The 15565-nt window shown below is 41.4% G+C and overlaps 1 protein-coding gene across 2 annotated transcripts in view; it reads right to left on the bottom strand.

Moving 5' to 3' along the window:
• The window catches only part of med13a (mediator complex subunit 13a), a 42740-nt gene that overhangs the window by 14725 nt on the left and 12450 nt on the right, over window positions 1-15565 (bottom strand). For both annotated transcript variants that reach the window (XM_088399061.1, XM_088399062.1), the window contains exons 3-9: window positions 15295-15463; window positions 6778-6923; window positions 3222-3422; window positions 2950-3144; window positions 2665-2827; window positions 1660-1770; window positions 483-1226 (exon numbers count right to left, since the gene is read on the bottom strand). In XM_088399061.1, the coding sequence (XP_088255187.1) occupies window positions 483-1226; window positions 1660-1770; window positions 2665-2827; window positions 2950-3144; window positions 3222-3422; window positions 6778-6923; window positions 15295-15463 (1729 nt within the window). The remainder of the gene's footprint in view (window positions 1-482; window positions 1227-1659; window positions 1771-2664; window positions 2828-2949; window positions 3145-3221; window positions 3423-6777; window positions 6924-15294; window positions 15464-15565) is intronic.

Genomic DNA, 15565 nt, shown 5'->3' with positions numbered 1-15565 from the left:
GTGTGCGCCTAAGCGCTACCCTCAACGTTCGAAAGCTGAAGAATAAAAAGGGGGGGGGGGGGGGGAGAGCAAATGTCTAAAAGTGTGTAGCTGTTTGGAAGAGATCGCCAGACCAATTAATTTAACAATTCATTGATCATTTTTTTCTAAACTGATTAATTTTTGATTAATCTTGAATCTAAATCTTTTTTTTTCCACTTCACTTAATATCTGAGGTTCGCCACAATTTTGGCTCACAAAACAAAGACTTGTAAGTCAAGGTACACCGCAGTAGAAAATAATAATACAAAATAATTTAAAAAAAACACGCTGGCACAAAATTATTCTGCTCAACACTTCAGATGAGTTATTTTTTTTTACGAGATATTTATGAGAATATTTGGTCCTATCAATCGCTTGATAAACATTCTACGCAGATCATCATTGAATTGCCCATCCTCAGCGGTTGAAACAGGAAGCGCTGATTATCGATTGCTACTTACTCGGTCACAGACACAAGGTTGTCCTGGGAGGTGAAAGCATCTTCCCGAAACCTTTCCCCCGGCAGCTGTGGCGTGGGCAGCTCCGCTTCTTTCCTGCAGGATAGGTTGAATAACCTCCACGGTGAGTGAGTGCTGTCATCTTCTAAGTGGACCCCTCGGCCTGTATACACAGTAGGTTCTGGGGGGTCTGAACAAGCAGAGGCTGAAGAGTTGGGGTGGTGTGAGGAGAAGTGCTGGGTCAGACCCTCCGGGCCTGCGGGTTCCTCGTTGCCACCCTTTGCTCCGCCCAGGCATGGCTCCAGAGGTGTCTGGTAAAAGTGTTGGTTGTTGGGGGTGGAAGGGTTCTTCAAAGCCTCCCTGGGATCGTCACCACGTTCACATGGGTGGGGGCTGAGTGGTGGGGGTTGGGGGGAGTCGGCCGGCCCTCCCGTGCTAACCGCCCCACTGTTAAGCTGAGGTGTTTTTTGGATGCTTGACACATCTGCCGAACGGATGCTGGAGAATCTTCCTCCGTCCTGACTCCTCATTGTAAGTCTTTGGCCGGCCGTTGCCTCCGTCTCCATCGAGGCGTCTTCGCTGGTCAAATTTCGATGATGGAAAGGTGTCTGGGGTCTTTTCTGCTGCTTATCACTCTTGTCTGGCTTTTCTCCTCCGGCTTTGTGCTTGGTAGGAGTCTGAGAGGCTTGGCCCGCTGACTGAGCTTGGCCCGCACTTGCGCCTGTTCGCTGCTTCACCGATTTATGTCTGGAGGAAAGAAGACAAACATGAAAATACGATGAGACTTTAATGTAATGGAGACGCAGACCAAAAGCCAGCAGAGAACTGAGCAATGGAAGCAAATCAACGGTCGGACCATAAATATCAAGAAAAAAAGATTTTGGCGAGCTTTAAAAGGCACAAATGTCTTTTCCACCCGACGCATATTTGACAGATCATATTTCCTAACAAATGTCTGTAATGTCATCCACATCTATTAATGTAAAATCAATTAACAAAAATGTGGGTCAATTACTGCGAAAATCTTCAACGAGGCACTCGGTAGGTTTTTACCTTTTAAAAAAAGGAAAAGATATAAAAAGACTCACAACCACAAGAGATATGATATCAGGGTGTGCCCAGGTGGTTGCGTAACATACGGCAAAACCTGATTGGTGGGTGACGGAGATCCACAATTTACCTGGAACAGCTACAGTATGAGCGTTTTGAAGGCCCCACAAAATCCCAGGTTCCCACTCTTTCAGTCCGGTCCTCCTCACAGGTACCGTTGGTTGCCGCTGAGTATTTCCGCCTGTTGTGGAAGCAAACAAGATTTTTACTTTTGTAGCTCCTCATATTTGTACTGATACTGTACGAGTTGATTTTATTGGATCATCTCCGACATTATACAATGGTAAATGCAGTTTGCTGCCGAGACTGACTTTCTAACCCTGCTCGGAGCAATAGTATTTTGGGTGACACGCTAATAGCTAACTACTGCTGACATTTTGTGCTTGCGCAGGGGCAACAGAACTCTCGATGCTCCCAATGTGTCAGATTCACTGATAGTGAATAATTCACAAGACCGTGGGACAACATTGCAATATATACTGTTTTAATGCTGGTGTGCACGGTTTGCTTCCATCCTATCCATCTGTGTGTTCTGTGTTTATTTCATTCATCCAAATGAGTTTAAACAGTGGAAAGCAAATCCACCACTAGCCTTTGAAGATGTTAAATGTAGTTTTCATCTTATTTTGTGGCTTGTTGCTTGACAAGGCATGGGACCATCCAAGCGAGAGGAATACTGCTTTATTGTGCACTCTTGTCGTCGACAATAATCTAACTTCAGTTCTCCGCTGCCGAGATGACTGAAAAGTTTTTTTTTATTGTTGCACAGAAAGCGATTTTCACATTTAGAATAAGGCGAGAAGCATCTTTGCACCTCTTATTGAAGGACTGAGATCAGCATTCAGCAGCGATTCATAAATCCTGCATTTCAGATAGCTGGTGGGCATGAAGTGATTTCAACTTGTGTAACACTGAAATTTATTAATTAATATTGACATATCTTTTCTATTTAATTAATATAAAATCACCTTCAGGGAGGTTGTTTGTTTAAAAAAAAAAAAAAGTAAATGAAAAAAGTTATCTGGCATCACAAGACAAAATTCAGATAAAACTGAAGAGTGAAGAAAAATCGTACTTGTTCTGGGCTCGGTTGATATTGCACTCCTGCCAGACACGCTCGGCAACCTGACTGGCGAGCTGGCGAGGAATTTTCCCTCCGTGGTGGCTTGATGTGTCCACACTGAACATGTCGCACGAAGAAGGCATCCTCAACCACTTCTGGGCAGAATGAGTGTCCACTACGGAGACAAAAAGATCCAGTGCTTAAGAAAAAACACTTGACTGATTGAATGAGTGAGCTTAATTCAAAAGACAAGATCCCGTTGATAAAGTCAAGTGTTGCAAATCCTCCTTTGACTACCTGAGTGCACCTCCTCAGGCGACGTGGGAGGGGTGAGGGTCACCAATGACATGGCAGGCTCTCGCTGGGATGCAGGCACTTGGTGACCACCCGGATAGACGGCAGTACATTGGGAGGACCCCACGGGGGCCACGACGGGGATGTCTGACTGGGGCACGAGCACGAGGCAGGCTGGGTACACCATTCGCACACCACCTAAACAAAAAGTCGTACAAAAAGTCAATCCAACATAAAACAGATTATCAACATGATGAAAAAAAAAAAAAACTGACCAACAAGGACCTCTACAGAGGCCAGAGAATCATCTTCCCAATCCATATCTTCCATCTTGTCTTCTAACACTCCATCCTTGGCACCGGGACTGATGGGATAAAACTGGTTCCAGTCCTCAATCAACTTCCGGGTGGGTGGGTCGGACATCTTGAACGATTGGCCGGTCAGAGTTCCATTCAGCCCAAAAGGGCTCAGGATGACTATTGAGACAGGAACAGTTGGTTAGTTATAGCCATTTTATTGCTTTTGCTAACATCTTGACTCTTTCCACATTAATCTGCATAATACTATAAATAATATCCTACTTTGCCGTAATACCTTGCTTTCCTTTTTCCCCCCAAATTATTTCAGCTTGATCTACTTTACCTCCTCATAATGTTTCCTTTCTTTTATTCTTTGCTTTCCTCATCATTCTGTCATCTCCGGCCTACTCGGGAGCATGTTGACCTTTTCCATAGCAATGCTGGACTCAGCCAGTCCCGGCGGAGTTGCCAAATACTTACAGAGCAATCCAGACGTCAATTATTGGCAAGCGGCGGCCTCTCGGAGGCCATAAACAGAAGCTTATAAAAAGGAGGCCATTCCTCGACAAACACACTTGACTGCACAGACATATGGAGTCACAAAGAGCCCATCAGTCTGCTTATAGAACAGACCTTCATCCATCAGCAAATGGAGATACAGCTATAAAGGAACATGCATAATGCATACATGAAAACCGTATGGATATCATCGTATCGGCTTTTTATGCATCCGCTCCCTCTGCATCTATCATACGCTGGAAGTGACGAGGGCTTATATTAATGCTTGGACTGGCCGTGTGGGTGTGTGAGTGAGCATTTGTTAATGCCCCACACTTTTTCATTAAGCGACGAGATGGCCTCCAGACCAAAGTATCGATCCTGTGACTGGACGGTCGAAAAAGCTTGGAGGGTGCCAACATTGGCTGGAGATAATGAGAAGAAAAATTAGGATGAAGAAAAGGTGTGTCCTTTCAAATCTTTTAAGCACAGATGTTTCGGGTGTGAGATCCCTTTCTCACATCTGACACTTTAATTATTCGGCAAAAGGAAAAGTGTAGCATCTCCAGGTGAGTCGGAAAAGTGACTGGCAGCTGGGGTTGGAAGATAGCAAGTATTATCAAGCTACCGGAGCAGATCCACACCAGACTCAGACATCCAACCAATATTTTCGGACAATTCTTGTCAGTTATTATCCATCAGTTATTTCCAGATTTTTTTTCCCCAGGCCTACTTTTCTGGTGATTATAAATGTAGTCAGGGGGGAAATGTTAAAAATAAATATTGACAGTAGGAGAAGTCATGTGACACGAAATTCCGCTTACAAAAATGTCCGTGGACTCGACCACTTTGAATATGACGTAACCTACATTCATAACTACTGAGACCTTAAAACATCTCGTCTGCCTTTCCGGAATGCCCTCCAAGCTTAGCGTTCCACATCAGCTGACAGCAAAGTCAGCAGATACGACCTGTATCATTGAAGACGCACAAGGTCAGGTTTCTGTTCGTATCCGACAAAACGGGAGCGAGGGTTGATCGTATTAAACCCTAATTGAATCCAAGCACTTAAATCTCTCTGTTTTCTCCACACGGTGGCCACGAGACTCGGAGGCGAGTCGTGGAAAACAAGATGAAATTCAGCACAATTATGGAGATGCTTTACCATCTTGCACTCAATGCATCCTGCAACCTTTTCTGCACTTGGAGTGTATCTCTGGCTCCCTGAAGACTGTCAAAAGTTCTCAGATCAGTGTAATGTACTGAGAGTTCATTCCATTCACTCTACGCCCTTTAATGGGGTCACATCCTGGAGAGATCTGCTTTGTTCAACAGTAAACTGAGCTTGGCAGAGGTGAGGGGACAAGGGGGGGTTGTGCGAGGAGAGTGAAGATGGATAGACCGAGGTTGATGGAAGTCAGTTCTTCCCTGACACGACGCTTAGTTAGCTTCTGGGAGAGGCACTGCAGCAGTGAAACACAGCTGGATGTCAAATAATATCGCAGTGTGTATCCATTATAAATATTGAATATATTACGCAGAGATACAAAGTACCAAATTATTCTTCCACTGGGCAGATTGTGAAATTTTATCGGGTGAATGGGTCTTTAACTGGCAATGAAGGAGAGAAGAAAATTGCAAAAATTGAAGTTGTGTTAAAGAGTTTCAATTTAAAAAAGACATCCTTGACAATGGGTTCATAGTCTGATATCAAGGATAGCCACCAACACATACCGTATTTTCCACACTATAAGGCGCACCTAAAAACCTCCAATTTTCTCAAGCGCCTTATAATCCGGTGTGCCTTATATATGGACCAATATGTATTCATGGATGAGGACTAATTTATTAAAGTAAGCTTTACGTGTTTATTTTGTGTTGTGTGATATTAACGTTTGAGCAACGTTGAGTTATCGATGTATTGTTATTGTTTTCACTATTTCGAGTGTTACTATATTGTGATTGCATTAACGTTTGCGCAATGTTGAGTTATTTATTCTATGTGTCTTATATATGAACAAAGTTTTAAAATGGGCCATTCATTGAAGGTGCGCTTTATAATCCCAGTGCGGCTTATAGTGCGGAAAACACGGTACTTGAACTCAAACAGTACTTATCATTTTTGGTCTTAACGGTTCATAAAATGAACACCTCTCACAATATTACGCATTGTAGTTGATCCAATCAAAAATGATGACTTTCATTCCAATATAGCAACAGTAAAAGACTGACAAGGCGGCAATCACAGAAACAGACGGTGTCATTTAATCCAAGTTCTCACAATGGACATGGTTGAGCTATGTGAGACACTGTGACATTTATTTATAGTCTAATAAAATGACATCATTAGTGAATGAACAACTGAATGAATCCCTATGGGTGAGTGAGGCGACGCAGTTTTGCCACAGTAAGTGATTACAGCTCATGTCACAAGTCTCCGTACCTTAAAATGAATTAAAAAAAAAAAGTCAAATGGTTTATTGTAACCTTCTGTCGAGAGGGACTGGATTTATTTGAATTACAGTTGTGCCTCGTGAACATTGTTATTGCACTGGAGTGGCAGCATAAAGATGGGGGCGGGTTGGGGGTTGTCTGCTTTTCTCCGAGGCTTAAAATTAAGCAGTGTATTTGAATTTTGAAATAACACAGGCAGGTTAGGTACATGGGAGTAAAAATAGCCCTGGAATACATTTCTGATTAGATCTGTCATGTAAATTAGATTACATTTTAGAGGCTTGTGATGACTAATTAATTTTTTTTTTTTCATAACTAAAGAGACTTTCACTTCTGACATATGTCCTTTGAATTATACTGGAGCAATTAACTCACTCGCAGAAGTGTCATAACACGAGGAATCAACTTTTTCAACAATTTAAATTATCCATTAAAAACGATTACGCCATATTTTTTTTTTAAATAATAAAAGTAAAACAGAAAAGGATCATTTATAACTAATTCAACCTCCACTACTCCACACAAATAAAATGTGCATTAAACATTTTTTTTTTTTGCTGGAACTCTTAGCTCCACCCACCTTGGAAGGGGTTCGACGCCTGCTGAGCCAGAGTGAGATGCTCCTCGGTCAGATGGTAAACGGGCTGGTGCTGGTTGATCTCCACGCTGGTACATACGTTGCTCTCGCCGTGCAAGAAGAAGGTGAAGGCGCAAGACAGGTGTTCGCTGTAAGCAAGACAGAGATACAAATGAGTCTTCTTGGAAGCATCGTTGAAGTGCAAGAACGTGACCAAAGTGGAAGGGGAGGGGCAGGCAGTCTGTGAATTCATCTCTAAAATGGTGTTATGTAAAAAATATTAATCATATATATATATATATATATATAATTGTATTATAGGATAGGGCAAAGAAAATGCTGTCCATTGTCTGCATAGTTTTCCGCTTTCTTCCAGCCCCATCTTGGTCGCTATACAAATACGTGAAGTGAAAGCGAGCGACGGAAGGACAGCTCACTGAAAGTGAACACGGTGCGCTTGGAAGTGGATCAAAAGAGGGTTGCTTCTTTAGAGGATTTGATTAAGAAAATATCAGTCTTCTGCCTTCCGACTCTCGCATACCTACTCTGCAGAGGATTAAGAAAAGGAGCAGATAGGCAGGCGCCGACCCAGGCGCGATGAAGATGGAGCGAGAGCACTTCAAATAAGATAATACCGACTACATAGTAGCGAGATGCCCTGAGCTGGTACCCGCCGAGACTGGCGTTCAATCTTATAATCATTTTCCTCGGAAAAAATGAAGGAATGCTCATTAGTGAATGCCTGATATTCATATTTTGTGTGTGTGTCTTCACTCACGATAAGAGTGATGAAGGTGAGCTACAGACTTATGAATCTACTGAAGTACTTTTACGTCAACTCAATATACCGAAAGAGCAAAGAATTGTACAAAAATATTCTGCCTTAGGAAAGATAAGAATTGTATCCTTGTAGATGGCATCTGGATTTTCGGAATTTCCAATACGACTGGTTCTATATTTTTGTTCATAATGAGATTTGAACATTCAGCCCTTAGGTCCCAAAGTCTTTGAGGAAAACGTGCACGGGGTTTCGTGACGTTACTTCTAATGTCGCCAGCGATCGGGAAATTAGTTCTGGTTAATTTCCCGCTCAATTAACAATGGCAGGAAAAGGAACGGACAGAACAAGTCCTATAACTGCCAGAAAAATTTACATGAGGGATACTTTTAAATTCCATAGCTCCAGCAGTAATTGATGTTCGCCTTCAAAGTGAAAAAGAAATAAAGTTTTCATCACAGAGGCCATACAATCTGTTTGAATAAATCATTTCTTCCCCTTCCCAACTATTTTCAAAAGTGATCCCCTGAATCAACATCATCGCACATATATCTTGAGATAAGAGGTTCAGATGATGATTTTAAAATATGTTTTCAGCATTTCCTCAAGATGACAATAACTGCTCATTCACCAGGCTATCTTATCCAAGTCTTTCCTGGCTGACTGGAATACTTATCATCCTTATCAGATGGCCAAACCACTTCAACTCATTGGTGGTGTAATGGAGCAGAGGGCTGGACTCGATGCTCCTTCCAAAATACCTCTGCTCCTCACCTCAACGCTCAGCCAAGCCAACCTGTGCAGGAAACGTGCTTGAGCCACTTAGAGCTCATTCGCAGTCATTAGCCTAAGCTTATAACCGTCGGCGGGGCTCGGGACATCGATTCAAAGCTTTGCCTTGCAGCTCGGCTTCTTCTTAATCATTACGAAGCGTTGCACGGCCACCCGGCCGTTTAAGCTCGTTTACGGAGAAGACTTTTCTCACTAGGGGTTACGCCTTCGACCAGAAAGGAGTAGTTCCAAAATGAAATGAACAGTGGCTTTGCTTACTTGGGGTTGTTACTTTTACACAGACCATCTAACGCTATATTTCAATTCATCAACGGATTCCAGAGGGGTAATGTATAGTTTCATGACGTCGTTTCTTCGGTATCGAGGGCCTAAGTGGGAACAACCGGGAAATAATTGCTCTTTTCATCATCGGGTAGTTACAGCCGTGATGAACGGAGAAAAGGTGGAGGGTTGAGGCTGTGAAAAAAAGAACATTACGAAATAAGGCCATATGGTGCAACCCCCCAAAAAATGGAGCCTTTGTTTAAGGAAGTGTGATATGACAGCTCTGGTCATAGAGCAGTAAATTAAACTTGGCTTTTTTTTTGACTGCCGTTTAAGTCTTATTGGAACCACTTGGGAAACGGATGAAGTCAAAGGCCTAAATTGTTGGACAGTATAAATGTATACAAGCACTTTATATAAGTGCAATAAAATGGATGTGCTTTTAACACCATGTGCATGGAATTAAAACAAGATGGGAAATGGAAGGGAATGGAGAAATGGTTTGTGTTGTATTGTGCACACCTCAACAGAAAAACACGGAATACCTTACACAACACGTTCGTATGCGTAAAGTGCTTGAGGGAGCCGGTTGCCATCTGTGGCTCAGCACATTCAAATTGCCGACTAGCATAAATAGCATGTGAAAGATGCGCCGACATGATTACCAATTATATTACTACCTGTGGAAACGTAAAAGTCTTTTACTTACTGTCTGCCTGTATGTATTTGAAATGTATTTGTTATTGTGAAGTGAAGCAGCTGAGCACAGTCGCTGCTGGGTCAACAGGTGTACGCTTAGCATTTGACAAAGAGACGACAAAAACAACAACATCACATGGCGTGTCTTTACAAATGGCTGTCACCGATAAAGAAAAACAATCCCTTCGCAAACTGTTGCGCAATCCTTTAATATCTATGTGTGATCTCTGATTATCTTATGGTACTTTCGGCAGTAGTGTCCCACAAACTCATTTTAGTGAGTACAGGAAATGACTGTTGTGTTACCTATTTAATGATGAGTGGTGTCACAATTACAATATAATCATTTGTTAAGAATCCTGCAAAAAAAAAAAAATTCTATATACCCAATGATCATCCCCATTCCCATTGGGCAACAGCTAAATTCACAGTCTTAAGTCTCAGATGCAAAGGGTCAAAGGCCAAGAATAAAATATAATCCGGTGAGTATTTGGAGAAGTGCGACAAGATGGGAAGGTGGCTACATTTGCTGTCAGCTGCCAAGTGATGGAAATGAGGTGCCAAAGGCCAGCAGCAAGTTGTGTGGCAGCGGGAAGACATCAGAGAGACTGAATGGGGCTGATAGCCACCACCGTCGTCACGTGGATAGGTTGCTGATGACCAACCAAAATTAAAATAGCTTTGGTTCATATTAAATAAAAAGGACATGCATATCCCTGTCAGTGACTTTGTCAAACATAAAATATTGGAATAAAGTGTAACTGCTGACGCAAACTACTTCTAAATGCCTCCCAGTGGGTGCGTCTATAATTTGTTGTTGCAACATTTGTTCAAGTAAACCTGAACCGATGGAGCATCCTAATCCAACAATCCACCGTCTAATCTGCTGTAAATGAACACTGTATTTATATTTTTTGTCTCGCGGGATCACTGCTTTATTGGCAAACGAGACGCATTTTCCCTACGCTCCATCTTTAGAATGCTTTGGCTCCCATTTGCTTGCATTTTTTAGATGCAAACACCAGAAAGCAAAGCCCGTCTGTGTCCCAATGTGATACGAATTTTGTTTGCTAATGTGAAGAATTAATACAAGCCTCACAGGGGAGCTTTAATGGGGACGAGAAGCATAATGAGGAGATTCCAGGTAACGTTTTGCCACACACTTGCAAGGACGATATGAAACTTGTCAAGTCAAGAGAGTCTCAAGGTAGTGACGGCGGACAATGGGGGGACGGGAGCATGAAAAGACGGGAGGAAAAAACAAGGAGACTGCAGTGCTGTGACATTCCTCAAATGCTTGGTGTGTTCACAGCTAAGAGTTGCGCTTCCGCTAAGATGAAGCCAACAACTTGCACTGGAAAGAGCCAGACATCCATCTCTTGACATTTTGTCACCTCTGCTTTGACATGTCCATTTGCTTGCTAATAACAAGGAAATATGGTTTGCGTGGTGTGGTGACTGTTTCTGGAATTAAAGTTGCTAATTCTTGACAAATAAAAACGACAGCAAGTTGTCAGCCCTCTTGAAATGTCATCATTCTTCTTTGGGCTACATTGTAGACGCTACAATATGAGGGGTTTCCCATACTGCAAAAAAAATAATCCTGTTGAAAATGCATGCCATGTTAGGAACCCAACATGACCCTTCGGGATTAGAACAGTTGTCCTCTGAATTCCAAATGTCAGCACTGAAATGTCTATCATGGGAAAAAAAAATTCTTAAGTCACAGCCTATAAAAAAACAGGTGTCGTTTAAAATTTAAAGTGTCAAAAATTGCATACCATGTGGACCGAGCATAGCAGTATATTTTGCTTTTTTTTTTTTTTTGAGTAATACATTTTTATGAGTAATAGATGCCCCGAAACTCAGAGGTGCCCCTTGCTGGCAGAAACTAATAAATACTCCGAGTCCCTTTCAACAACTATCGTCGCAATCTCAGCCCAGGGCACATCACCATTCTCATTTCATGGCTTTAATTTAGGTTTGGAATGACCGTAACACAATGCGAAACCTGTCCTTTGATTTTAGCCCAAATAAAATATACACGGGCACCTGTCCAAGATGATATAAGCTCCCCTACTGTCAAGCCACCTGACCACTGGGAAACACGTTGCTGCCAACATAGCACAAACACACACCACAAGAGCCATGCCTGCGTCTGGCTGCACTCCGTGTTTACACAAGAGAGCGAGCGGACAAAACAATAAGCTAAAACTCTTAAGGCCAGCAGGTTTCAACACACATACACACACAAATCTTGATTACTTGGAATTGATTTCCCTCAGCCACAAATGCAGGAGAGCCTCTTTACACATGTCAGATTAAAGCTGGAAGGCATGAGAGGTCTATGAAAAGAGAAGATCATACAAAAATAGAGGTAACACAGAGACAACCCCAAAAATGCACGTCAGATTCCAGATTGTTCCCGTCACACCCAAACACACGTTGTACATTTTCAAATAACTCACCAGCCAGTGTGTTTGCAATCAGCTTCTCACTCATGCAGACGGGAGTTCTTATATTAAAAATATAAATCAATAAATGAATTTATTCTCACGCTGCGTAAAATCTTCAATTTCATTTTGATAATAGGAGTATAAAGTAAGAATCAATTTCAGACTATACGTCATCCCTTTTTTTTTTTTTACATTTGGAAGCGGTATAGAAAATGGATGGATGGATTATTATTATTAATATTATTATTATTATTATTAAGATGATTATTATTATTATGAATACTATTTGAATGATGAGTCTTCTATTTTAAAAGACAAACCTATGAGAACAATCACAGTAATGGCACAGAAAGCACTGCATTATAATTCAAGTATTTACACCATTAAAAAGCCTCCTGTAGGAAATTTAATATGTATATGAAATACGAGACATACTATATTAGAGGAAAGAGCCATAAATATATAGAGAGCAGCAAGTCATGTGCTCCTGTTGCTGCAAAGACTAATGAATTATAAGAAACAGCCAGGGGTAAAGATATGTGACCCTTTCCCGGAGGTCTACATGTGTTGTGATTGTTTCAAAGCACATTATTCCTTGCTCTTGTTGGCATCTCTTGCAGACTGCATGCTGGCTGTTGACACACACACACAAACACACACACAAGCTTCTATGCACGTCGTCTCCCTGTGTGTTTGTCTTATGCTCCGAGCATGGAGGAGATAAATTTAGCGCTTTAGCCCCAGACTGGAGGCAGTGGCCCTTTATCCCGCACTGTCCTACTTAACAAGAGTGCTGCTTGCCGCGGTGGTGCACTGGGACTCACACACAAACACACACCTACCTCCCAACACTGGACACAACAATGCCGAACGAATGTTCTCAGACACAACAGTGACACTCATCATGTGCTTGAATTGTTGATCCAAAGGAACATAAAGATGAAAAGAAAAACAGATTTGATTTGAACACTCTTATGATTGCAGTACTGCACATCTTATAAAGCTTTAAAAACGATATCCCTTCATCCTGATCAAAATTGAAGCATCAAAGACGTCCGACCGGGTGTAACGCCGTACTAGTTTTCGGAAACGGGGCCAATTAGGAGCAAGTTGACAAGTCGACTTTGACCAATAGTACGCAAGCATCCCGCTTCACCTAGGAAACACGCGATCCCAGGGTGCATTTCTCTGCTGCCATGACAACCAAGATGAGCTCTCCCTTGTCCGTTCCCTCTCTCCATCGCTCTCAGGCTCTCCCTCTTTTTTTCTCTCCCGCTGTTTTCCAAAGCCAGTCTAGCTCACAGCGTCACCAGAACAACCTGCTTGCACTTCTTGAAGACAAAGAAAGATTCTCACTTGTAAACACATGTTGGATTTTTTTTTTTTTTTTTTGCAAACAATGACAAAATATAAAAATAATAGAAATGGTAAATAGGAGCCAGAGGAAGCAAAAAGCTTTTTTATAATATTTAAGAATGCTAAAAAAATAAAGGAGGCTAGTGTGTGTGTGTGTGTGTGTGTTGGGGGGGTGTAAGCATTTCAATCCAGGCTCTGAGGGCGAGGGTTGAGGTTATGAACACTGTCAGCTGGCTCCAGCCTCCACCAACTGGAGACTTGGGATGATTAACAGGGAGGTGTGGGCTTGGGGTGGAGGGAGGGGGGGGGGGGGGGGGGTCTTTTTAGCTTTTTCCATCAGCAGATGGCAACTGAGCAGTCCAACCAAAATCTTAAGTCTATTTTTACTTTCCAAAACAGGGAAAGCTACATCAAATAGAATCAATGCTACAATATTTAGCGCTAAATAAAGACATTACACCAATATGACCACTAACATTCAACAATTAACTGTGCCAATTGTGCAGGCATTTGAGGAGAGAATATGATGTGAAGGAATTTAAAAGCAAAACAACAAATGGAGGCGTTGTGTCTGTTCAAATTCCAGTGTGGCTGAAACGCATAAAAGGAAATCGCAACAACGTCCCTGACAACAAGTAAAATTCAGGGTGGTTGCACCACTATTTATAACCTGCCCAGTCTGTTCTGAGACAGCATAAGGGGGGGTGGAGGGAAGGCTGCGGAGTGAAAGAGAGACATAGAAGGAGAGCAAATGAGAAACAGAGAGAGAGAGTGTGTGTGTGTTCCACAGAAGAAGAAGAAAAGAGGAAAGGATTCATTTTTTCCTCTTGGCTGGACGGGGCTAGTCACTCCTCGCTTTGCAATGTAACCGAGCTAAACAAGTCATGAATGTCGCAGCGAGTTCTACTTTGCATTATTTTGCTCCTCTTATGTTTTGGAGTGACAGCAGAGGGACAATAAAATGATGTACCAAAAAAAAAAAAAAAAATGATACTGTTGTGTGTGGCCCTCTGGTTTCTTAACTGGGAAATTTGACAACACAATAACAGCTTTAGGATCCAATTACATATGTGAGCTGGAATTTTGCACCCATTAAATAATAATAATCATAACAATAATAATAATAATTGTAAGACCAAAAAAAAAAATATCTGCTCTTCTTTCTCCCATCAAAAAAAAAAAAATCTAATATTTGTGTGCGTCCAAAATTACATATGTGAGCTGGAATTTTACACCCATTAAAGATAATAATAATAATAATAATGATAATAATCATAATAATAATAATAATTGTAAGAACAAAAAAAAAAATCTGCTCTTCTTTCTCCCATCAAAAAAAAAAAAAAATCTAATATTTGTGTGCGTCCAAAATTACATATGTGAGCTGGAATTTTGCACCCATTAAAGATAATAATAATAATGATAATAATCATAATAATAATAATAATAATTGTAAGAACAAAAAAAAAAAAATCTGCTCTTCTTTCTCCCATCAAAAAAAAAAAAATCTGATATTTGTGTGCGTCCAAAATTACATAATATGTGAGCTGGAATTTTGCACCCATTAAAGATAATAATAATAATAATGATAGTAATAATAATAATAATAATAATAATAATAATAATAATAATTGTAAGACCAAAACAAAATATCTGCTCTTCTTTCTCCCATCAAAAAAAAACATCTGATGTTTGTGTGCGTCCAAAGATGACCCTAGTGTATCAGCATTGGGGCCAAAACCTTTTCCAGTGACATCAATGTTCTATACAGCCTGATCCATTCCTAATCCTGTTGTTTACTTTCGAGCGCTGCTGCTTTCAAGAATACATTACTGCACCACAAACAACCTGCAGGCGAGTGGCATAATGTGCACACATGATTGATATCAACCGACAAGCTACGAGTAATTGCAGACACTTAACCATTCAAATAAATCATTCTTGAGATGAGCGAGTAAACAATGCAATTGTTTTAAAATGCATTTCGACCGTGTGTATTTGTAGGATTGAAAAAAAAAAATCACTGTATGCTTCGATCTGAGCCAGGTGCTCACTCCGCAGCTTATCCTTAAACAAACAATTAAACTTTGCATCATCGAAAGCCTCGCGCAACCCGCTGGGCCGCATCCGACCACCAGATACAAATGTAAACGGGAAATAAATGCTGACACTAACCTCTTGTTGATAGGCTTCTCATCCTTCTCGTAAGGTTTGACAAACCACTTGCCGATGCGCACAAAGCTGCGATTCATGAGGCAGCGCTCCAGCAGGTTGTGGATGGCTTTGAACAGCAGCGTGCGGCACTCGTAGGAAAGACCATTCTCCCAGAGTCCATCGTCCTCGGCTGGAGGGCAGAGAAGAAAAAACTTATGAGGTCATAAGGTATTCATTTAAAAGATGAAATGGAGGTCCGACGGCATCAAACGTATTTTGCGATGACATCATC

This window comes from Syngnathus floridae, chromosome 15 (assembly GCF_059516105.1).
Source record: "Syngnathus floridae isolate MCC-2025c chromosome 15, RoL_Sflo_1.0, whole genome shotgun sequence".
In the NCBI taxonomy this organism is placed as follows: Eukaryota; Metazoa; Chordata; class Actinopteri; order Syngnathiformes; family Syngnathidae; genus Syngnathus; species Syngnathus floridae.
This window is presented reverse-complemented; position numbering and strand designations above follow the sequence as displayed.